The sequence below is a fragment of the Stegostoma tigrinum genome, chromosome 9, assembly GCF_030684315.1.
Source record: "Stegostoma tigrinum isolate sSteTig4 chromosome 9, sSteTig4.hap1, whole genome shotgun sequence".
Classification (NCBI taxonomy): Eukaryota; Metazoa; Chordata; class Chondrichthyes; order Orectolobiformes; family Stegostomatidae; genus Stegostoma; species Stegostoma tigrinum.
Genome location: NC_081362.1, coordinates 78,080,268 through 78,105,729, shown reverse-complemented (window position 1 = coordinate 78,105,729; position 25,462 = coordinate 78,080,268). Strand labels below are relative to the sequence as shown.

Here is a 25,462-nt window from a genome sequence, read left to right as displayed (position 1 = left end):
ATGAGATAAAGGCCAATCTCAGAGTTTTACCTTTAATTCCACAGCTTTCCTGATAGCTTGTCACCTCCTCAAGGTGGAACTAACCAACTGTGTCTAGAAGCCCATATGGACTGTCTCCCTAGATATTCTTCTGTTTATTGTGGAATCCACATTGTGTCTCTCTTGTTTATTTTATTCAACTTCATACACTTCTGCCCCCTTGGACAATGGTATAATTTACAGCCCGCATAACGACTAGTGAACCACATTCTAAAGATCCCTTCTGTCGCAATCGATTCTGTGAGAAGGATTTGAGCTTAGGGTCTTCTGGGCCAATGTAATATTGTAACCAATTGTGCCACAGAACCAACATATTTGGTTCTTGGTTTAATCATCTCAAATATCTTTCCTTGACTCACCCTACATCAGAAAATGTTCTACCTCCTTTGAATGTGATATGTTAAAACAGAAATTATAATAGGTATAATATTATAATATATAATACAACTGCAACTTCTAGTCATTAATCCATCACTTGAGGTCTGATTTTTATCTTCTGCAGAAAATGCTGGACTGTCTAAAAGAGAAGAAGGATGTAGGTTTCTTTCAGAGTCTTGCTGGCCTCATGCAGTCTTGCAGGTAGGATGACCACATGTTCTCCTCCAGTTCATACTTTGCTCCATTTGAGAGGGATTTCAGCACTTCCTTTAGCTCATTTTCTACTTGTTCGAGTTTTTAATTATTGCGGTCAGAATACGGTCAGCTTGAATTAAATTTGATTCAGCAACTCACTGCTGATCTCACCCACAGACCTTGTTTGCATTTGTAACTCCGGGATTGAGAATACAATGTTTCATTCTTAAGGGAGTTTTTATTTTCCAGGTCACCAGTCCCGGTGTTTTTGTGACAATCACTCATGTGTGGACCTAGAATATCACTGAAAAAAATAACAGCAAGTGAACAGTCGTGCTGTTATTAATGTGCAAATTGGCTGTTAATGGTGGCAAGACAGAAATAGCCCAGGAATGGAAATTACCACGAGTTGTTAAGCCAATTTGGATCACTCTGTTATTTAACTTTATGGACACTGTATTCTGTGCTTAATATCCCAATGAATTCTATGAAATTGTTGCATTTATGTATTCACTACCTATTAAATTCACCATCAAAATTTAAATTTAGTAATTAACAGCTTAAGTATTTGTCTAATTATATGATTTTTTTTGTAAGAACAATTATTCCACTGCTCTTGCTTAGCCAGTGAAAAGTTTGAAATGTGGAGTTTTATTACTTTAATATAGCAACTTCTTGAAGTTTTGACATGCTGGCTCACTTTCCTTTCTGTCTCTTTTTATCTCTCAATACAATCTTTATTTCCTTCTCATTATTTCTTTATTCATAGCTGACTTGATAGTTTTGGGTATTGCTGAGTAAGGTTGTTTCTCATATACTGTGTGCAGTCATGCCAATTTTAAAGCCAGACAAGTTAGACGTAGACTTGATGTGGTGTTATGGTGCATTCACCAGCTAATCCTTCAATTTCTCCACACTCCCCATGTTTATCTCTCAATAAATAACACTTTTTGGTTAAGGAGATCTTTATTTGACTTGTCATTTACCATATTTCCAGATACTCTTGTCACTGTTGCCAACTAGTGGATCTGATACTGGGTGGATGAAAAACATGGCTGAAGGGATTTTTTGTATATTTCCACAGTCGGTGGGCATCTCTAGCTAGGCATTTATTGCCCATTGCTAATTAGCATTGAGAAGGTAGTGGTGAGCTCCCAGTGGGTAGATATACTCACAGTGTGGTTAGGAAGGCAGTTCCAGGGTTTTGATCAAGCAACAGAACAGACACTGCAATATAGTGTGAAAACAACTCTATTAAGGCGCCTGAGCAAATTTGAAACTGTTAATTTATTGTGTTTTTTTTCTTTCAATCATCAAATGCTGCAGTTATTTCCAGATATTTGACATTGGAACCAATTTTTACATTTATGAAGTCTGATTTCATAGCATCGGCCATATGTCAGATTGTGAAGCAGCTATGCTTTATTATTGATAATAGGAACTGCAGATGCTCTAGAATCCAAGATAACAAAGTGTGAAGCTGGTTGAACACAGCAGGCCAAGCAGCATCTCAGGAGCACAAAAGCTGACGTTTCGGCTCTGATGAAGGGTCTAGGCCTGAAATGTCAGCTTTTGTGCTCCTGAGATGCTGCTTGGCCTGCTGTGTTCATCCAGCTTCATACTTTGTTATCTATGCTTTATTATTGTTTAAATATTAAAGAAACGAAGGTATTAGTGGAAGATAAATTCTCTTTCAAAGCACAGTCTTGTGGCTTCAGTGACTTTATGGATTTACTGCTGTTCATGAGTGCCATAAATACTTGGGTCAATTTTACTGATTTGTCTGTGCAGATGTGCAGTTTTCACAAGCACAGAAAATAGGATTTCTTGTTGTCTTGGAATGCTGCAGAACCCTTTCTCTGCGTATACTTCCTTGACAAACTGAAATATCCTTCCATGTGATGATGCTCTTAGCTCTTCGATAGTTCTTGGTAGTCAGTGTTCTGATGTGGCATATTTGAACTGGGGAATTATGAATAATTCAGCAAGTTTATTGATTGTAGTAGTACCCTGCTCATGTCCTGCAGTCTAGCTGATCGTTCTTGACGTCTTTGGTTCAGATGTGGGAATGGCTTACTTAGAGAATATGCTGTATGAAATCTTGTCACCAAGTCACCCTTTATTTACACATGAACAGTGCACTGCCTCTTCAGAATCAGCTGTGAGAATGGCAGTATGCCTGACAGTCCCCTTTTTATCTGTCAGCCAGGGCCCCCTGATTGAACCAGATTAACAGCCCCAATCAGGGAATTCATATTCTATGAGGTGCAGCTGGCTGACCTCATTACAGTCACTACACTCTATATCTTGACCAAGCGGTAAATGCTGAATGACTGGTATATGGTATCAATTCTGAAAGCCCAGAAATCTAAAGTGCCTGGCACATTGCAGATATTTCTATATGGATCTACCCACAGTTCTGTAATGAATTTGAACCACACAGCTGATGAGTAATACCTTAGATTTTTGACAGTTTTATCAATAATGTTATTTATTGGATATATTAGATGAGAGGGTGGCATGGGACTTTCTCCTTGGTAGATTACAATCTTTATGGTGATGATGCTCACTTTGTTTAGTAATTTTTATTTTCTCGAGGAATGTCGGCATCGCAGGCTGGGCCAGCACGTTTTCCACATCTCTGTCTGACCTTGAGATGGTGGTGGTGAGCTGCCTTCCTGAACTGCTGCAGTCCATTTGGTTTAGGGTGCACTAATGATGCTTTTGGGAAACAAGTTTCAGGATTTTGACCCAGTGACAGTGAAGGAACAGCAATGTAGCTCCAAGTCAGGGTGGTGAGTGGCATAGAGTAGAACTTGCAGCTCAAAATATATCTGCTGCTTTTACTCTTGTAGTTAGCAGTGGTTGTGGATTTGAAAGTGTGACTAAGACGTTTGTGTGTATCTTGTAAATGGTACACACTACTGCTATAGTGCCAGTGGTGGAGGGAGTGGATGCTGAAATTGCAGTGCAATGAAATGGGATGCTTTATTCCAGATGCAGTCAAGTTTGTTGAGTGCTGTTGGATCTGCAGTTATCCAGTCAGTGTGGGAAATGCAAGTCCTTCAGTCAGAACACTCCAGAGTTAATTGAGAGCACGTGATGCTCACTGGACTTTGAATTTAAGAGCTGAATTCTAGGCCCATCTTATAGCACGATGGTAGTGACCTGGGCTGGATGGCCCAATTCCAGTCCCACCTGAACCAGACATGTGTAATAATGTCACTGAGCAGGTTGACTAGAAAAATATGTTAAATTAGAAAACAGATCTGAGATCTCACTTGTGGGGAATACAGTGCTTTATTTCTCACACCAACTCCATTTTGATTTAGTCCCATCCCTCTCTCCCTACTCCCCTTTTGATGCTTTTTGATGCTAGCTTTGCCCTTAACAGACTTTGCTTGTAAATATTTAATTGGCCACAAGGGTGATGGAAGAAAAACAATATTTGTATAAATTCTGTTCACAAAGGTGTCTTTTACTGTCACACAAAAGAAAAACCCAGGGCCCTCATCTAACTCAGTAAAAAAAATAGAGCTGAGTTTTTGGGACCTTGTGATGCAGGGTGGTGTCCCTATATTTGATCCAAGAGGTCCAGATTCGAGTCCCACCCTCTCCAAAGGAATGCCATAACATGTCTGAGCATGCTGATTTAAAAAAGTATAGAGCTAAGTTTTTCCCTGATGGGAATTAACTTCTAGACAGGAAAAGTATCTAGAAGGAAAAGGTGGAAACTGGTGTTTGTGCTAAACTATAAACTTACAATAACATGTTTTGCTGCGTAATTCAGTTTATGGGTATTGAGATGTTTTAAAAATGGAATTGAACAGGAAATGTTCGGATTTTTATCCAATCCCGATTTGGGAATGGTACTACATATTCAGTTACACCATTTGAAAAAGAAATGTGGCTTTTGGCTGAATTGCAATTGATAACATTTTCATAACTGCCCTTGTACCCATTGATGTGAGATGCCTTAAGGCCAGGAAATGCTGTTAAAATAAGCTTGCAGTCCAACCTTTAGATAGCACATGCTGCAGACATCTAGCATATCAGCTGTAGAGATGAACAATATTGAGTTAAGTGAGCAAGAAAACTTTTTTACTTTGGGACATCATCAAGCTTTTTGAATATTGTTGCATCTGCACCCATCCAGCTGAATAATGATTACTCCAACATACTTTCACATGAGCTTTGTAGATAATTCAGAACCATTCAAGGATCAGATGGTGAATCAACAGTTGCACAGTATTCAGCCTCTGTCTTATTTGTATGGTTGTGGTATTGACATGACTGCATGTAATATATGAGAAGCAACGTTTGTCAGTAATACACAGAACTCTTCTTCTGTCAGTAAACCAAGTTTAGTGAGCGCTTATGAACTTGATGTCTTCATATATTTTTCCGTATGTTCCCATGTATGATATTACAGACTATAGTGAGTTGTCTCTTGGTCATGAAAATCTCGTATTTCTTCCTCCTCACCCATTTTCTAAAGTAGTTGAGAGCTTCAAAAAATAAGCGGAAAACCTCCAATTTCAGGCTTGATCTTAACATAATTTTTAAAAGAGGCAAATGGTTTGAGTGAGATATTCAGGCTTTCGACATCCACCGTTTGGACATTGGAGCCCCTTTTTAGTTAAAACATGATACAACTCAAAATATGCATTTCAGTTTGTCACATTACTGCATTATGAAAAGATAAAAAAGAACTCCTTACTGTTTGAGAGTTATAAAAAATTTATCATCTGTGGATCAATTGAGCCTAATCATCATTTTTAAACCCTGCATTTCATGTTTTTAATCACAGAAAAATTAAAAAGAGTCATTTATCTATTTCTGTTATTTGCAGTGTACTTGATCTAAATGCATTTGAACGCCAAAACAAAGCAGAAGGGCTTGGCATGGTGACAGAAGAGGGATCAGGTATATGCTGAAACACAATATGGTATTCTAGTCATCTTTTCTAAGCTTTCTAATAAAATGAGGAAGATTACACGATTCATTTGTAATTATGCCATGAATTACTAGCTAGCATGCGAACACAATGCATTTGTATGAAAAGTCTTTCTGTGCTCAATTAATAAAGCTGTAAACTTGTGTGCTTTATATAGGTTAATTCCTCCACTTGAGATGGAAGATTTCATATAAATGTGTTAAATATTTACATACTGGTATGGCAAGCTGAACATGAGATTAGATTCTTAAGTTTTGTTTTGCAACTGTATTTCATAAGCTTGCAATGATCATAGCACTGCTTCAATTTCTGATTTCAAATTTCTGATTCTATTAAAATGCTCAGAAATAAATAATCCTTGAAAGTAATTAAATAAAATTCTTTAAGAAAGATGCTTTAGCTGCAGTATGTATTTGTGTAAATCATTTATATTGCAGTATTTCAATATTTAGAAAGAGTGGTATATGGCAAGATCTACTACTGATTCTTAACAGTGATGATGATCTACTGCTCTTGATGCCTTTTTAAGTTACTTGGTAACAGAGGTGTATTCATTTTTGGAAATTCTGTGAAAACATGGTTGATAAATTTACAATGCAGCAGTTGTAGTGTCTTTTACAGCATAATTACAGCACCGGCTCTGTCCAACTCTACTAGATCTGCCACCCTTGCCATCAAAAAAGGCAATGTTTAGGTATTAGCCCCTGTATCTCGAAGAAAACTATTATCATTTTCATCCATTTTCAAAGTCTGGAGAACTTGCGTTTTCACTAAAGTTGTCATTGGGATTCTAGTAAGTACGTGCATTTTAAAGGGTTTTATTTGGATAAACCATAAAAATCACCAACAGTCATGCTAAAAGTCATCAATATGTTTTGTATATCATAATATCTCCATCTATGGCCAAATTCAAATGGATGCCATCAATACAGCGGCCATTTCTGTACCTCAAACATCAACCTTTGAATGGAAATGAAGCCTGGAGTAAAGAGACAATTGTCTTAAAAATAGTCCGTGAATAATTGCAATCAAATTTCTTCTCCTGTTGCAAAGACTAATACAAAATTATAAACCTATAAATTACCAGAAGAACAAGCAGCATTGTTTAGATTCTGGGTTATAGGAAAGCCAATTCTAACAGATGTGAGGTAGAAAAAGATGACACCAAGCCAATCAGATACTTTCTTGGGTAAAGTTGCAGTTGAAAGTAGGAAGCATTCAAAAGAGTGATGTAGCATAATACACCACCATTGGGTTGAGAGAAATTTTGGGATTCCTTTACACAATCATGTAAATATAGCAGTCAGGTTAAAAAAACAAAATCAAGAAGGTGACTGGAAATTCAGCCTTTTTTTTCAGAGGGACTGGAGTGTAAATGGAAGAAAGGTTTTTCCATCCATCTGAAACTCTGGTTAGATCAAATTGGGAGTAGACCGCGCATATCTGGGCATTGCACCATAGAAAGGCCTTGGAAAGGGTACAGCACATCAAATTGTTAGGGATCGTTGAATGAAATTATAAGCAAAAGTGAGAAGTAATTTAACAGCATTTTTTAGAATGTTTGAATGAGTTGATAGTTTGGAATTGTTTTCCGCTAGTGGCAAGTTAAAGACATGGAAATGTAATTCAAAATCAGAACCAGATCATTTTGTAGAAAAGAGTTAAGAGACACGACTTCACACTAATGCTGATAGGAGTACAAGTATTACATTTTCTATCCTACATTAGGTATTGGATGGCAGCTCAGTTAATTATGTTAACTTTGAAGTAAGCAGATTTCTGCTAGCCGAAGGCATTAGGGTGGCAAAAGGGAGGAGTTAGGATCCCAGTAAGCCATCCCACTGACTGGCAGAACAGGTTCAAGGAGCTGAATGGTCTACTCCTATTTCTATATACTATTTATAATGGCAGCATGTGAACAGATTTGTCTGGCATTCCTTTATCTCTTACTTTCATGATAGAATTAATCTATTTTACCCTAAAATAAAGTAATAAATTCTTCTGTTAAAGTACAAATGGATGAATCCCATATCATACATGACAACAAATGGTGATTTGTGGGCTACGAGTGTCAGAAATTCATTATCAATTTATGTTATCCTCCAAACTGAGTAAAGAAAAACATGTAATGAATGTGCAGTGCACCAGCAGCATCACAGCTTTACTTTATTGAAAGATTATGCATTTTACTTCCTCAGAACAAAAGTATTCTGCTTACTGGTGTTCTCAACTGATCATTTTAAAGGTATCCTTTGTAGATTAGAGATCAAAAACTGAACTATTCCAAAAATGTTTATTAATACATACTTGATCTGGAAGTCTCTATTTTGCTTGCACACAAGCCAATCATACTGCTGCATTTTCCATTTTCAAATGTTGTACACATTCATCTTTATTTTGTCCTTCTTCATCTTGACTTTGAAGCATTCTTCAGTGTAATTTTCTTATATACCATTCAATAGACCTTGCCATTTAGTCATGATGTATCTGTTGCTTGTTCACATGTTATGTGATTGTGTTAAAATGTAACAAAAGTAATGCTGTGTTCCATGAATGCTAAATCACTCACTAACTACCATTGTTCGAGAAATGTGGCACTGCTTACCAAATTACAAAAAGCTATCGACCAAATTAGATATTCAGCAAATGCTAGGATTAGATATTAAAAAGCAAAAAAGGACTTCTGAACTGCACAAATTTTTCAAGTACTTTTTCAACAGCACCACGTATTAAACCTATGTACTTGTGCATTAGGACATGTGTGTGCATGTGTGCTTGTTTGTTAAAGAAGGTAATTAAGTGTTGAATTGTTCATTTTGAATTCATTGTGTAAATAAATGTTAAACACCGGGTTTGTTAGTTATTGAAAAATATTGTTTTCTTACATAACATAAACCCTTTGTTATTTATTAGATATAAACCAAGAAGATGCGTATAATTCTGTTTCTTTAATATATGGTTTTATTTTTGTGTGACTTTTACAATTCTGTTTTCCCCTGTTTCAACCTACCCAATTCTTATAAAATTTAGAATGAAGTTGAGTATAATTTCTAACTACCTAACCTCATTTTTTTTCTTTTGATTTCAATTGTTCTGTCTTCCCCTCCTCAGTCATCACTCATGAGCGCGGTAATTATAACTCTGCCATTTCCTTTGTTACCTTGTGTCAGCACTGTACAGGTCCTGAACTCTTCCAATTCGCACTCTTTAGATATTGTGCATAGTTGTTAATACAAAAGAAAACATATATTTTTGTTTGTTTTTGCTTTTGAAAAGTTTAAGCCTTTTAGCCAACTTCATATCTGTTTTGCCTCTCTCTCAGGATTTGCACAGTAACTGGCACACTAGATGTAAGAACTGTGAGCCGTTAAGTGGCAGTGATGCAGTGGTTGGATGTGCCAAACTGTGGTGTACAGTTACTGTAGTATTTGTTGTGTATTCAATGTGGCTTTATGGCTGCACCTGTCAATGTGCAAGTAACAACTAAAAGACTTTTGGTGTTAAATTTTGTACCTAATTTAATTTCTCATTTGCTTTAAAAACTAAAATGCAATGGCACTGATTATTTGTTGTGACGCAGATGACAATTTTTCTGTGAGTTTAATCTGTATTTTACTATCTACCCTATTTTGCAACTGGGTTCCTTTGCATATATTGTAATGTGAAGCTCAGGCAGAAAGCCTTTGTATTGTTTTGGCTATTGAGGTTCAGCCTGTTAAATGTAAAACTCCAGAAATCAGAATTGCATACTGGTTGCAGAAATAGAATAATGTTTCATGATACGAGCTAGACGTATTAGTCTTAGGAAAATAACAGTCAGTTAGTTTTCTGTTAAAGTTTCCACATTGTTTTGCAAGGGTCTAATTTCATTTACCATGCCAAGAATTGTAGTTAACAAGAAAAGTCCCACTTTCCCAAAATTGAATAAAACTATTTTAATAGAACACAGAAAAGGATAGAATGTCTTCATTGAGGCTTTTGGTGCCTGAAAATGAGAAAACAGGTGTAATAAGGATCAAACTACCTCTGCACCTTGTTGGAAATCTTCGGAATAATTTCACAGCTGTATTATGAGTCAACCATGATCACTCATGATTGTAATAAACAGCTTCAGTATCACTTGAATAAGATTCTGACCTTAACGGACCCCTCAACTCTGAAATAGTTTAGGTACGTGTTTTCTGTCCTGGTTTCTATTCCATATAAATAGCATCGTTGTTTACACCGTTTCTGAAGAGCATCTACCAATCTTGCACTAAAATTACATGAAAACTTAGAAAAAGTCAATTATAATTCCGGTCCCTGCTATCCTATTGCATCAATCCTATCTTTCACAGTGTCCATGGAAATTATCAGGCTACAGAACAAAGGTAATTTTCACGTTTCTGGATCCAGTATGCTTTCTCAGCCAAGTTTTTTTTGAGATTAGTCAGTAATTGAATTCGCATTCAACTAACTATCAACACTTCTTGTTTTTCTTTTCACTATGTCGTTGTTTCACTTACTGTACTCCATCTGTAGTTACACATCTGAAAAGTCCCACATGAAGTCATAAAGCCATTAAGCATTAACTTTTGTCATCAGCCATGACTTGTTGTCAGTAGTCTCCATATTTTAGAATTGTTGACATGGTTCATGGCCACACTCCAACAGGTTTGGTTCGGATGATTAGTTTCATTGATTAAAATTGAGTTTAGATGTTTACTTTGCTCCATCACTAAGCTTACTTAAATGAGATTGTTCACCTTGATTCATTCCACACACAACAAAGTGACTCTTTCTGAAGCTTACAACTTGGAAGACGCAACCAAATGTTATTTTCGTATTAAAAAATTCTTTATGCTATCCTCCTTTTCTCACAATGTTTTAAATATGGTATGGCTGAGCAATGTGCACAATTCAACAGTGGCCTAGCAATGAGCCATTGTTTGATGTGTCCTTCATCCCACAGTATTCTCATGGGCACTTGCTTAGTAACTTCCCAAGGCAGCACTGCAAAGACTGGCAACTCAGTGGAGCGGTAGATCCAGATTCTAATACTTAACTTTGAACAGTGTTCAATTACCCAACCATGCTTGGGAAATCAATGAATCTGTGAGTGAGGGACTGCATTTATGACAGGGGACACATTAGACACTACTTTGGGAATCTGCACAAATTCCAGATTACTAAATTATTTTGTGACCTGTTTCCTTTCTTTATTGCTATGTTACCTTCAAGAATGTCATGCAAATATTCAATTTTCTCCTGTTATAAAGCAGGGGTTTGCCCCCCCCCTCCCCCCCGCCACCGCCGAGAACTAAAACCAAAACATTGAGAAAGGAGCGCCTTGCCCCATAATCTGTTAAAAGAAATGTAAAAAGTGGTGTAGCCTGTTTTTCCTCAACTTCTAGTGGTTAAATAAAATAAACCCTTGATACTCACTTTACAATCAACAAGTAACAATTTATTCATCTAACTCTAACAATGAACAAACTAACTAAATTATTAATAAACTGAATAAACCCCTTCTAAATACTAAATATTCCAGAATAAAATAACATTCTAATGGGGTGCTGCTCCAATAACTATAAGTCCCACTTATATAAAACAAAATGATAACAAAATCCAATCTCTTGAAATTACAACCAGGTTATGTGTCTTCTGCAATGTTCTGTGCCTTATCCGTCAAATGTTCTCTCAGGAATTCCTTCTCTGTCAAATTCAACTTTCAGAAATACTAACTAGGTATCTTTGATTTAAATGAGCTTTCTGTAAAACTCAGAGAAGACTTTGAGCCTAGCGATTCTCTCTTGAGAGCTTGCAGATGGCAGTTCTTAATTTTCCGACTGCCTTTCCCTTTTATATCCATGATGACATATTAATTTCTTAGAGTAGGATGGGTCCTGTGTTGTCAAAACCATCAGAGTTAAATTTAATTGGTTTTTAGTCTCTAAGTGCCTGATTTAAAATTGGCTAAATTCAAAACTTGTTGTCTCAGAAATGAAAAAGGGTCTAGGCCCGAAACGTCAGCTTTCCTGCTCCTCTGATGCTGCTTGGCCTGCTGTGTTCATCCAGCTCTACGCCTTGTTGTGTAACATCCTGGTGAACCATCGCTGCATTCTCTCCAAATCTGGTAATGTGGTGACTAAAACTGCACACAATACTCCAAATGCAGCCTAACAAGGGTTTTATATAGTTGCACCATGTATTGTTAACTCCTGTACTCCACGTCCCGGTTGATGAAGCCAAGCATAACGTATGCCTTCTTAATCACCTTGGCTGCCTGTGTCACCACTTTCAGGGAACTGTGGACCTGCACACCCAGATCTGTCTGAATGTTAGTATTCCTAAGGGTTCTGCTATTTATAATATAGTTCACACCTAAATTTGATCCTTCAAAATGCATCACCTTGCATTTGTCTGGATTAAACCCCATCTGTCATTTCTGTGCCCAAGATGCCAATCTTCTATATCCTGTTGTATACTTACATAATCATTGGCACTATCAGCAACTCCATCAAGCTTCGTGTCATCAGCAAACTTGCTTATCAATCCACCCACACTTTATTACAAACAACAAAGGACCTAAGACTGATCCTTGTGGAACACCACTAGTTACTGAAAAACATCCTTCTACCACTACCCTCTGTCTTCAATGACCAAAACAGTTTTCAAACCATCTAGCCAGGGATCCCTGTGATTTTAGTTTTTGTCCCAATCTGCCATGCGGGACTTTATCAAATGCCACACGAAAGCCCATGTTAACGACATCCAGAGCCCTTCCCTCATCAATTATCCTCATTACTTCTTCAAAAAATTCACTGGCTTGTCCTACTTTTTTCACAAAGTACTTCAGCCTTGGAATTGAGTATGAGTCAAATTTGAAGATCATTGACCTTCCAATAATCGATACAGAATTGTTGAGTAATGTCAGGTTTGGGAACCAACACGATTGGTGAGCTCCACTCGCTTTGACTTGGCTTGATGATGTTGTTTTGGAGCATCGCTTCCACTCTCTTCCGAACCTGTTTTGCTTTGAGAGGATTAAATCTGTAGGGGCATTGTTTATATCAGAATGGCATTCCCTATGTCAACCTCACATACTATGGCAATAGTCCTCCACATTCTATTTCTACATATGTCCTCCTGGCACTGTAACAAGTCTTTCAATTTAATTCTCTGTTCCTGAGACTTACCTATTATTCAGTTTATTCTGAGGCAAGTCAAAATCCGAATCACCTAGATTTGATTCCTCACTCTGAGTGGCAGAAACTACTACCTGTTTCCCTGGTTTCTTTTTCCTGTAATAGTAAGGTTTCAGCATGTTCACGTAACATACTTGATAATATTTTTTCCTATCTGGCTTCTTTACCAGACAGTTCACCTGACTCAACTTCTTCTCAATCTGATAGGGACTGTGAAACCTTGCTTTGAAGGGATCTCCTACCATTGGAAACAGCACCAATATTTCATCCCCAAGGGCAAATCTACAAATTTTAGATTTCTTATCCGCTTCTTGCTTCATTATGTGCTGTGACACCTTCAATTGTTGTCTAGCTAATTAACCTACTCTGTTTAATCTTTCCCTCACCTCAAATACATAATCCAACTGTGAGATCTCTGATTTCAGACCTACTGACTGTTCCTTAATTCATTTTAAAGGCCCTCTTACTTCATGTCTGAATATCAATTCAAATGGAGTAAAATATGTCATTTGGAGCATTTTTAATAGCAGATAATATAAATGTGATACCTTAATCCCAATCATTTGGATAATCCTGGCAATAAGTCCATAGCATGGTCTTTAGGGTTTGATGCCACCTTTCTATGCTTGTCTCAACATTCCATAATGGAATTGCCTCTGTAAACCTGGTGGACACAGCCATTATGGTTAGCAAATACCGGTTCCCACTATGGTTTTAGGGCGGGTACCTACACAATCAATCAGTACCTGTGTGAAAGGTTCATCAAATGTGGGAATTGGTATCAAAGGCATTGGTGTTATTACAGCCTGTCTTTCCTACCGTCTGACACGTATGACAAGTACGGCAAACTCAACCACATCTTATGTAATCCAGACCGATAGAAATACTTCTTTATCTTAGCTTGGGTCTTCCTCACTCCTAGATGACCTCCTACAGGTAATTCGCAATATGTCCTGTCTGTGTTCTACCAGCAACACAACCTGGTGCACTTCCGCCCATTTCTTATCTGTGCTAACATGCCAAAGTCTCCATTTCCACTTTAAGTTAACAATAATATTCTGGAATACATTCTGATTCTTTTTCAGAGTAGGCTTTATGATTGAAATCCTTTATTGTCTGTTCTTCCTGTTGTAATTCCATTAGTCTTTCAGAACTAAACATCTCTGCCTGGTGCTGGACCAGCTTAGGTTTTCCTTTATCATTTTATCAAACAGATTATCAGCTAACTGGACTCAACCCCTTCATCTTTTTCCTTTGTTTTCCCTTCTTGTTTTAACTTATGGCTGTGGGATCATGTCACCACACAATCTGGAAAAATTCCAAGGTATTTTCCATTTAACCTGTCAGTTCCCTGGTTCTCGTTTGGCTCCTCCACCTATGATTCAGCTAAACCATTTCCATGAACAAACACTATTCATGGAACAGCCAATTTTTCTATTACTCCCATTATCACTTCCCCAGTCTTGTTTGGACTTTCAAGCCTTATTTTACATGGGGGAACACTGATCCTCTCTCCATGTATTCCACAGATAGGACAATATTTGAGAAGAAGTGCATATATTTTCATCTCTTACTATTAGAGACTGACCAGCTCCCGTACCTCTCAGTATTTTAATTTCTTATCCTACTCCCCCTATTTTACCTGAGTAAGCCTTACCCATACCGGTGAGGCCTTTGAAAAGATCAGTTGCTATCTTACTATCCAGCCTGTGACTAGACTGGGCACTCTCCTGCAGCTTCTCGACTTCTCTGGGGATTTCCTTCACTAGCTCAACTAATCCCACTGGTTTAGCCCCTTTTACCACACCCTTTTTCCCAGACCCTCTCCTAATCCACCAGTGCTGTGACTTTGTGTGTCCCACTTTACAGTGAAAACATCTGAGGTCTTTCACCTCTTTTACACCCACTTGGGTTTTTTTTTACATGTGGTAAACTGTTCCCTGCATTTTTCATTGAAAGGTCTACCTGTTTTCCGATCTCTCTCCCTCACAGAATGAAATTGCTATCGGAAACCAGATTTTGATATATGCAGTAATGCGTATTCATCTGCCATCTCTGCAGCTCTTTTCGCTATTCTAACTTTCTGTTCCTCAACATGAGTTTTGATCATTTCCGGAAGTAAGTTTTTAAACTCCTCCAGCAGAATAACTTCTATAAGATCCTTATTTATTGCTCTCATCCATTTATCGAAGTTGCTTTTGTTTAATTCTTTCAAACTCGATATAAGTCTCAGTTAGTTCCTTTCTTGCATTTCTGAATCATTGTCTATATACTTCTGGTACCAATTCCTAGACACTCAAAATATAATGTTTTACTTCTTCATATTCTCTTGACTCCTCCCTTGACCGCACTGCAACACCTCACTAGCCCTGCCTGCCAATTTGATCTGAATTAACATTTACTCCCGTAGTTTCTGGCCAGTTCATCTGTTTAGCCAATTTCTCAAAGGAAATGAAAAAGGCTTTTACACCTTTTTCATTGAATTTTGGTAATGGTTAGACATGTTTGTAAATATCCCTACCAGGCCTTTGGCTACGATGGGTTTGCTCATCATCACCCTCCTCCTAACTTAGCCTATCGACTATCTTCATCTCCATCTATTTAAATTGACTTTCCGATGTAATTGGCAACTCTCAACGTTCAAAATCTCTCTTTTCCTTTTTTCTCTACCAGAGTGATTCCTGCCTTTTCTTTCTGGTCAGCTTTTAACTGTAATTCAAGCTGTTTCAATTTCTTTCTCTTCAGCTAGGAATCTTCTTTGTCTCTTTCTTTACCTTTTGACTTCAATTGGCTGATCTGCAGTTTAATTTTTCTAACTCCACCACACGTGACTATTTCTCTGAAATGCCTGAATGATTATCTAGCTCTGTTATAATTTCAGCTTTCTTCCTGTCCCTAGTTAAATCCAATACAAGCCTATCTACTAATTCTAAAAGTATCTCATTTTTCTGTTTTTCTAAACTTTCTTGGAAAATCTGTGAGTGTCTTCAACCCCAGTTAACAATTCAACAATGTTAGAAGCCATTTCCTCAGTTTTGATTTTTAACCAACAACAAGCAACTAAAATTAAACAGATTTTTCACTTCTCACTTAAGTTTTACATAAGGATCTAGGACTTGAGTCCACAACTCTTTTTAAATCTGCTGGGACCTTTCATACCCGAAATATATTCAAATCCATCCAAATCAGTTCAGATACCGGACGAACCCCCGGTTTGCTATAGTGGAGTTTGATCCCCCTCTGAGAACTCAGACCAAAACACACAGAGAGGAATGCCTCACTGTATAATCAGTTAAAAAGGGTGTGAAAAGTGGTGTAGGTGATAATGGGAACTGCAGATGCTGGAGAATCCAAGATAACAAAGTGTGGAGCTGGATGAACACAGCAGGCCAAGCAGCATCTCAGGAGCACAAAAGCTGACGTTTCGGGCCTAGACCCTTCATCAGAGAGGGGGATGGGGAGAGGGTTCTGGAATAAATAGGGTGAGAGGGGGAGGCAGACCAAAGATGGAGAGAAAAGAAGATAGGTGGGGAGGTGGGGAGAGGATAGGTCAGTCCAGGGAAGACGGACAGGTCAAGGAGGTGGGATGAGGTTAGTAGGTAGGAGATGGAGGTGCGGCTTGGGGTGGGAGGAAGGGATGGGTGAGAGGAAGAACAGGTAAGGGAGGCAGAGACAGGCTGGACTGGTTTTGGGATGCAGTGGGTGGAGGGGAAGAGCTGGGCTGGTTGTGTGGTGCAGTGGGGGGAGGGGACGAACTGGGCTGGTTTTGGGATGCGGTGGGGGAAGGGGAGATTTTGAAGCTGGTGAAGTCCACATTGATACCATTAGGCTGCACGGTTCCCAAGCGGAATATGAGTTGCTGTTCCAGCAACCTTCGGGTGGCATCATTGTGGCAGTGCAGGAGGCCCATGATGGACATGTCATCTAAAGAATGGGAGGGGGAGTGGAAATGGTTTGCGACTGGGAGGTGCAGTTGTTTATTGCGAACCGAGCGGAGGTGTTCTGCAAAGCGGTCCCCAAGCCTCCGCTTGGTTTCCCCAATGTAGAGGAAGCCACACTGGGTACAATGGATGCAGTATACCACATTGGCAGATGTGCAGGTGAACCTCTGCTTAATATGGAAAGTCATCTTGGGGCCTGGGATAGGGGTGAGGGAGGAGGTGTTGGGGCAAGTGTAGCATTTCGTGTGGTTGCAGGGGAAGGTGCTGGGTGTGGTGGGGTTGGAGGGCAGTGTGGAGCGAACAAGGGAGTCACGGAAATAGTGGTCTCTCTGGAAAGCAGACAAGAGTGGGGATGGAAAAATGTCTTGGGTGGTGGGGTTGGATTGTAGATGGCGGAAGTGTCGGAGGAGGATGCGTTGTATCCGGAGGTTGGTGGCGTGGTCCCCAACCTCACCATCAAACCCGCAGACAAGTGTGGCGCAGTGGTAGTATGGCGCACTGACCTCTACGTCGCCGAGGCCAATTGCCAACTCTCCAACACCACTTCCTACCGCCCCCTCGATCATGACCCCACACCCGAGCACCAAACCATCATCTCCAACACCATTCATGACCTCATCACCTCAGGGGACCTCCCACCCACAGCCTCCAACCTCATATTTCCCCAACCCCGCACGGCCCATTTCTATCTCCTTCCCAAAGTCCACAAAGCTGCCTGCCCTGGTCGACCCATTGTCTCAGCCTGTTCCTGCCCCACCGAACTCATCTCCACCTATCTGGACTCTATTTTCTCCCCTTTGGTCCAGGAACTGCCTACCTACGTCTGTGACACCACCCACGCCCTCCACCTCCTCCAGGACTTCCAATTCCCTGGCCCCTAACACCTCATTTTCACCATGGACGTCCAGTCCCTATACACCTGTATTCCACATGCAGATGGCCTCGAGGCCCTCCGCTTCTTCCTGTCCCGCAGGCCCGACCAGTCCCCCTCCACCGACACCTTCATCCGCCTAGCCAAACTCGTCCTCACCCTCAACAACTTCTCTTTCGATTCCTCCCACTTCCTACAGACAAAGGGGGTGGCCATTGGCACCCGCATGGGCCCCAGCTATGCCTGCCTCTTTGTAGGTTACGTGGAACAGTCCCTCTTCCGCACCTACACAGGCCCCAAACCCCACCTCTTCCTCCGTTAAATTGATGACTGTATCAGCGCCGCCTCTTGCTCCCCAGAGGAGCTCGAACAGTTCATCCACTTCACCAACACCTTCCACCCCAACCTTCAGTTCACCTGGGCCATCTCCAGCTCATCCCTCACCTTCCTGGACCTCTCAGTCTCCATCTCAGTCAACCAGCTTGTAACTGATGTCCATTTCAAGCCCACCGACTCCCACAGCTACCTAGAATACACCTCCTCCCACCCACCCTCCTGCAAAAATTCCATCCCCTGTTCCCAATTCCTCCGCCTCCGCACATCTGCTCCCACGTTGAGGCATTCCTCTCCCGCACATCCCAGATGTCCAAGTTCTTCAAGGACCGCAACTTGCCCCCCACATTGGTCGAGAACACCCTTGACCGCGTCTCCCGCATTTCCCGCAACACATCCGCCACACCCCGCCCCCGCCACAACCGCCCAAAAAGGATCCCCCTCGTTCTCACACACCACTCCATCATCCTCCGACACTTCTGCTATCTACAATCCGACCCCTCCACCCAACACATTTTTCCATCCTCACCCTTGTCCGCTTTCCAGAGAGACCACTCTTTCCGTGACTCCCTTGTTCGCTCCACACTCCCCTCCAACCCCACCACACCCGGCACCTTCCCCTGCAACCGCAGGAAGTGCTACACTTACCCCAACACCTCCTCCCTCACCCCTATCCTAGGCCCCAAGATGACTTTCCATATTAAGCAGAGGTTCACCTGCACATCTGCCAATGTGGTATACTGCATCCACTGTACCCAGTGTGGCTTCCTCTACATTGGGGAAACCAAGCGGAGGCTTGGGGACCGCTTTGCAGAACACCTCCGCTCGGTTCGCAAAAAACAACTGCACCTCCCAGTCGCAAACCATTTCCACTCCCCCTCCCATTCTTTAGATGACATGTCCATCATGGGCCTCCTGCAGTGCCACAATGATGCCACCCGAAGGTTGCAGGAACAGCAACTCATATTCCGCTTGGGAACCGTGCAGCCCAATGGTATCAATGTGGACTTCACCAGCTTCAAAATCTCCCCTTCCCCCACCGCATCCCAAAACCAGCCCAGTTCGTCCCCTCCCCCCACTGCACCACACAACCAGCCCAGCTCTTCCCCTCCACCCACTGCATCCCAAAACCAGTCCAGCCTGTCTCTGCCTCCCTTACCTGTTCTTCCTCTCACCCATCCCTTCCTCACACCCCAAGCCGCACCTCCATCTCCTACCTACTAACCTCATCCCACCTCCTTGACCTGTTCGTCTTCCCTGGACTGACATATCCCCTCCCCACCTCCCCACCTATACTCTCCTCTCCACCTATCTTCTTTTCTCTCCATCTTTGGTCCACCTCCCCCTCTCTCCCTATTATATCAGAATCCTCACCCCATCCCCCTCTCTGATGAAGAGTCTCGGCCCGAAACGTCAGCTTTTGTGCTCCTGAGATGTTGCTTGGCCTGCTGTGTTCATCCAGCTTCACACTTTATTTTAATCTGTGAAAAGTGGTGTAACCTGCTTTTCCTCAACCTCTAGTGGTTAAATAGAATAAAGCCCTGATATTCACTTTACAATCAAGAAGTAACTTTATTTATCTAACTAAGTGTAACATAAACAAACTGACTAAATTATTAACAAACCAAATAAACTCCTTCTAATTACTTACTATTCCCGAATAAAAGATTCTAGTGGTATGCTGTTCCAATAAAGACAAAATATATATTTTTTTAAATTCAGTCTCTCATAATTACAGCCAGGATATGTTTCTTCCAGAATATTATGTCCCTTCTGTGTCATTTGTTCTGTCAGGAATGCCTTCTCCGTCAAATTCTTCTGTCAGAAATATTAACTAGTTTTGCCATAGGTACCTTTGATTTAAATAGTACTTTCTCTAAAAGTTAGGGAAGACTGTAAGAACTAGTGATTCTCTCTTAAGAGTTCATGGCTTGCTATCCTGACTTTCCATCTGCCCTCTGCTCTAATATCTTTGATGACATATCAATTTCTTACAACAGGATTGGTCCTATCTTTCCAAAACTGTCAGATTTAAATTTAATTGTTTTTTAGCCTCAAAGTGCCTGATTAAAATTGGCAAAATTCAAAACTTGTCTTGGTAACAGAACAAAACTGCCGCTTGGCCTGCTAACTGATAAAAATATGAGGGCTGTCTGTGCACCCACAATCCACAATGTTCACAGTTATTTTGCTCCTGATGCCTGTTGTATTCACATTCTCTGTTACTGCGGTAACAGAGAAAGACTTTCTATCTATGCATAGAAAAAGCACATCATTTCTTAAAGGAACCATGCAATGCTTTCTCCTCTAGCATTTTACAAACACCAGGTTCTAACTTCCTGCCTCCCAATCCACAAGCACACTACCCAACTTTGCAACACTACTATCTTTCACTTGGATCTGTCCCAAATGTATCCAATTTGCATTTAAATGTTCAGAAAAAAGTTAAGGTAAACATGCTTTGTCTGTTAGAATCTGAAATATTATTTTCGACATCTCAAGCACATTTGAAAGTTTACCTAAGCTCCTGTAAATTTGCTTTTCTGTACCTGTTCAAACTCAAAAGAACTACATAAAACACTGAATTAAACATGAGCTGTGGAAGAAAAGAGCAAGAGCTGTAATTTACACTAAAGATTTGGCACTTACCATTTTACAGTCATCATAACTCGTGGCCCACAAGACTTTCCTTGCCCACTTGGCTTTAGATTTACAACTAAATTAGTAAGAAGCAGCTACATTTCAGCTCTCCAGAATCATCATTCTTAAAGCTCATGTAGTTACAAATTTGTAAATAAATAAGCAAACAGCCTAATTAACACTGTAGCCCCAACATCCCGGATATGTCACTGATGAAGCATCATAAAAGGCCAGCTGTTTTTTTTGACCAATTTAATGCTTTTAAGAAAAGTTTGAAATTATTATGAATCATGAAATCTTTTGCATTTTAAATCCATACACATGTACATACAGGAGCATTTTGATTATGTATTCATATATAATTATAAAATATATAATTTTAGGGGAATCAATAAATATTGGCAATAGCCATGCCAACTTCTAAAATAGTTTTCATGTGTTTTGATTTGAATGTTTTCAGATTTCATTTTTATCGTCATGTTTTATGTGTGGCTGTTTTCATTTGTTCTCTATCTGTGAAGTGCACCGTGTGGGCTTCTGATAGAACAGTAGTTATGATTAGCAAATATTGGGAAACTAGGTGGTATATATAAATATATTTGTAATTTAATTAAAAATGTGCAGATGTTTTAGATTTAGGATGCACATTGCCAGGCTCCTGATACTGACACACTGCACTCTCACTATCACTGACATCTTGTAGGTGAGAAGGTGATGCAGGATGATGAGTTTACGTGTGATCTCTTTCGATTTCTCCAGCTGCTCTGTGAAGGTCACAACTCAGGTGTGTAACAAAGGCTGCATGTGTGTTCATTGGTCATTGGACAGTGCATTACACTACGGTTGGAAAACTGATGCCTGTTGTATTCACATTTTATTCAGTTTTGATTTTTAACTGGTAGACTATTGATACAATAATTGTGTTGAAAACTGACTTTGAGACTGAAAGAATTCTTGAAAGGATTGAGAACAGGAATGTATAATCTTTGGGGTGGGAAACCAAAAATGTATTTCAAAGACCATGTAAGATTACAAGATGTGCATACAGGAATTTCAAATACACAAACTCCAAACAACCCTTTATACAAATTACTGCAACAGAAAGCATAAAAATGCCAGACTCCCAATGGTAAAATATAAGGCAGGTATGCACAGATTTGTGAAAAGACAAGCACAGAAAAATATAAGCTCCCTTGTACAAAATAATAATCCTATCTATGTTCACAAGTTGTAAGATCCCGGTTTGTACTAAACAGTGACATGACCCAGACACAACAAAAGTGGTTAAAAAAAAGTCTTGTTACTGCGGTAACAGAGAAAGACTTTCCATATACAAAAATGCAAGACATCCCTTACAGAAAATAATAACGAAACTTGCCCCTATTTAAAATAATAAGACTTAAGTGAAGAAAAAGTGGCAAAATTCACCAGATGTCATAAAAATGAGACCTTCTCTTTTAATAAAGACAAGAGTGTCCATAAACAAAATTATCAAGACTGGCTTAAAAAAACTAACAAGAAAAATGTAAAGATAACAGGCCAATTCTCGGATACTCCAGATTGGACTATCATTATTAATTGCTCTTGTTATCTTTGGGTTGTGATTTGAATAGTACCAGGTTGTTATACTTAACCTGCACATGTGCTGTAGATATATTAGATAATGATTGCTTTGGATCCCAATTCATATTTAAAATGTTGATTTATTTGTCTAAAGATTTCCAGAATTATCTACGAACCCAGACGGGCAACAACACAACAGTCAATATCATCATTTCAACTGTGGACTACCTCTTGAGAGTTCAGGTACTGTCTGTTGGAGATAATTCATTCTTGTTAAAGCAGGTTTTGTGCAGAGAGATTGTGCAAGTTCAGTAATATGTGAGTATTATGCGTCCTTGTCCCAATTTTACCCAGCTGTCAGATTCTGGTCGACAGGAGATGGGTGACAAATGTGCTGGACCTCACTGGTGTGAGGCCTGGGGATTTGAACCTCCTGAGATCTACCCACGTGCTGCTGGCTGTTTTTTTTTGCCAGAACTGTATGAAATGAACATCTGACTGACAGACCTGGCGGATGTTGGAGTGACAGGAGGCTGAGATGTTGAAGGAAAACTGCAGCCAGGCGTTTTGGGAGACTTCTGCAGGGAATGGATAGCCAGGACAAGAAGTGACTGAATGTTTCTTGTAAGACTCCAAAACAGCACTAGTGGATGAACAAGGGAAAAAGAAACTTGCATTGAATGTGCTTATCCAGCCTGAGGTGCTTCAATTTTACCTTCAGTTGGCAGATGTGGTTCAGCTGCTAGAACTCCTGCTACTGGACCTCAAGTTCCTGGGTTCAAGTCCCACACTGAAGGCAAAACTAAGGCTGACTATCTTGTGCAGTACTGAGGGAGCACAATAGTATCAGATGAGCTGTCCAGTTGTCAAACTCATGCCCAACGTGCTTTTTCAGTTGGATGTAAAAATATCTTTTAGTATAATTTTGAAGACCGGGCAAGTGTGTCCTGGCCGATAATTATTAATCAACCCACATTGTGAAAAATAGAGAACATTTAGTCATTGTCACAATATTGCGTTCATGATGAATTTAAACAATATGTTGCTGGATATGGTTGTTAGCCTGTGAAGTCAAAACAGCTGAAGTGGAAGCAGAAGTCAAAATGATATTCCTTCTCAAGGCACAATTTAAAATGTAGTCGCGGTGTGATGGTACACTTCATGTATAGGTTAAAGTGGTATTAATTGGCTGCTCTCTCTGTACGTGAGTTGCCCGGCTGAATTTAACCACCTATCCATCTGCTTTCTGTTGGCCAAGTCAGGCATAAATTGACTTATTTTATCCCCTAGATTAATTGGAATCTCATTAGAGAACTAATCTCCAAACCATCGGAAGTCTGCTGAAGCTGCTGCCGTAAATATAGGCAGTGATTTTAACCGTGGGTAAGTGGGGAGTGTTTAAGCAGACAACAAATGCTGCCATCACCAGCAAAGCTCACATCCTATGAAGGAATAAAAGTAATAGACTAAGATTGTCTCCCACTCAAAGCTGGCATCACTGACCTCGGGCTGCGTGTGCACAACAGCTAAATGAATATCTTTAATGCAGAGATAGATATGTTCTTGATTAGTAAGGGCATCAAGGGTTATGGAGAGAAGGCAGGAGAATAAGGTTGAAAAATGTTTCAGCTGTGATTGAATGGTGGAACCTACTTAATGTGTCGAATGGCCTAATCCTGTTCCTATATCTTATGGTCATATGTTCAGGTCTTATGTTGCAGCTGGGAATCGACAGGGACAATCTCCAAAGGGTAGATGTAGAATGGGGAATGGGGCTCCAGCATTCTTGTAGAACATTCATTATGTTCCTGGCTCTGATGGACTTTAAAAGCCCTTGCCAATCTGGAAAGAGGAACTGACATTACCAAAAAAGTACCTCGTAAAATGAAGTAGGATACAGACGTTGTAGCTGAGGCAAGTCAGTATTTTAGCCTTCCCAACAGTTATGAGGGATTACCATGCATTGTCACATAATCTGTACGGGACACTTTACCATGTATTCCAGCGTAGGCTGTCCAACCATCCATACCTTGGCCAGTTCTTAAACTGCATCTTCTTCATTACTTATATTAATTGGTTGTTCTACAGACTTATTAAGCAGAGCTGATGTTTCAGATCTGTGATCTGACATGAAAACTCCTGTGACCCTCTCATCAGACAGGCATATGAAATATTAACTCTATTTTTCTCTCCATGCTTGTTACCAGTATTTCCAACATTTCCTGTTTTTATTTACAGAAACTGGAGTATTTTGGTTTTGTATACCTTAAGTATCTTTGCCATTCTTTTATTTTCCTGCTTATGTAGTTCCTTTGAGATTGTACCCTTTCCTGTCTATCTTTTATGTTCGATGTATTTTAAGAGAGCCTTTCTCAACATATTTTATGTTAAATACAATACAATTTTAGCCTTTAATATTATTTGGAAATTGTAGATATTTATAATGCAAAACAACCGCAACAGTTATCCCACCACTTTGAATTGCTCCTGAAATACTGGCTGCACTAAACATAGAACTTCATAGCTTTCTGGTGCACGTGAGAGGTGGCACTTGTGTTCATTGAGCACAGGGTACATGACCTTGATCAGAGTGGGTGCTGTCTTTTGCCCATGCTACTAAATAAGCCGTATCAATGAACAGGTATGCTCATGTTGCTGTGCATCTGCTACATTTGCAACATTTCTTCTTAAGGAGTAATCAAAGCATTTCTCCCGAATGGCTTAGGACTGGCTTGTAATGGAAAAGACATTATTGATGTCCATTTAGAGCATTTTGATCAGTGGGGAAGGTAAGATAAATGCGTAAATGACAAGGAGACTGCAGAAAACTGCAGACTGTTAGAAAAGCAATCCATATGGGCACTATGTTAATGTTGAAGTCAAGGTGACCAACAGTCTGATACTGTATCAGATACCACGTCTAATCTTGAAAATGCAGAGCTGAGAAAGTATAGCACAAGTGATGTTACAGTACATTTCAATGTAGCACCTTTTATTGACAATCTAGGAACAATCTCAGCTTTGCAGAATGAATGCTCAAGCATTCAAGGTTTTCACTTGGCTGAGCAAAGATGTATCCAAAAGGACAAATTGTAAATTGAATAATGAACTTAATTATTGCTGCTGCCAGTTGAAAATACTTTCAGAGATAATAGGAACTGCAGATGCTGGAGAATATAAGAAAACGAGGTGTAGAGCTGGATGAACACAGCTGGCCAAGCAGCATCAGAGGAGCAGGAAAGCTGCCATTTTGAGCCTAGACCCTTCTTCAAAAATGGGAGAGGGGCAGGCGGTTCTGAAATAAATCAGGAGAGAGGGTGAGGTGGATAGAAGATGGATAAATGAGAAGATAGGTGGA

General features: G+C 39.9%; 1 protein-coding gene across 1 annotated transcript in view; it reads left to right on the top strand.

The window, feature by feature from the left end:
- The window catches only part of ryr2a (ryanodine receptor 2a (cardiac)), a 684,685-nt gene that overhangs the window by 592,426 nt on the left and 66,797 nt on the right, over positions 1 to 25,462 (top strand). The window contains exons 80-84 of the mRNA XM_048535805.2: positions 542 to 618; positions 5,465 to 5,538; positions 8,681 to 8,698; positions 21,245 to 21,325; positions 22,259 to 22,347. Coding sequence (XP_048391762.2) covers positions 542 to 618; positions 5,465 to 5,538; positions 8,681 to 8,698; positions 21,245 to 21,325; positions 22,259 to 22,347 — 339 coding nt within the window. The remainder of the gene's footprint in view (positions 1 to 541; positions 619 to 5,464; positions 5,539 to 8,680; positions 8,699 to 21,244; positions 21,326 to 22,258; positions 22,348 to 25,462) is intronic.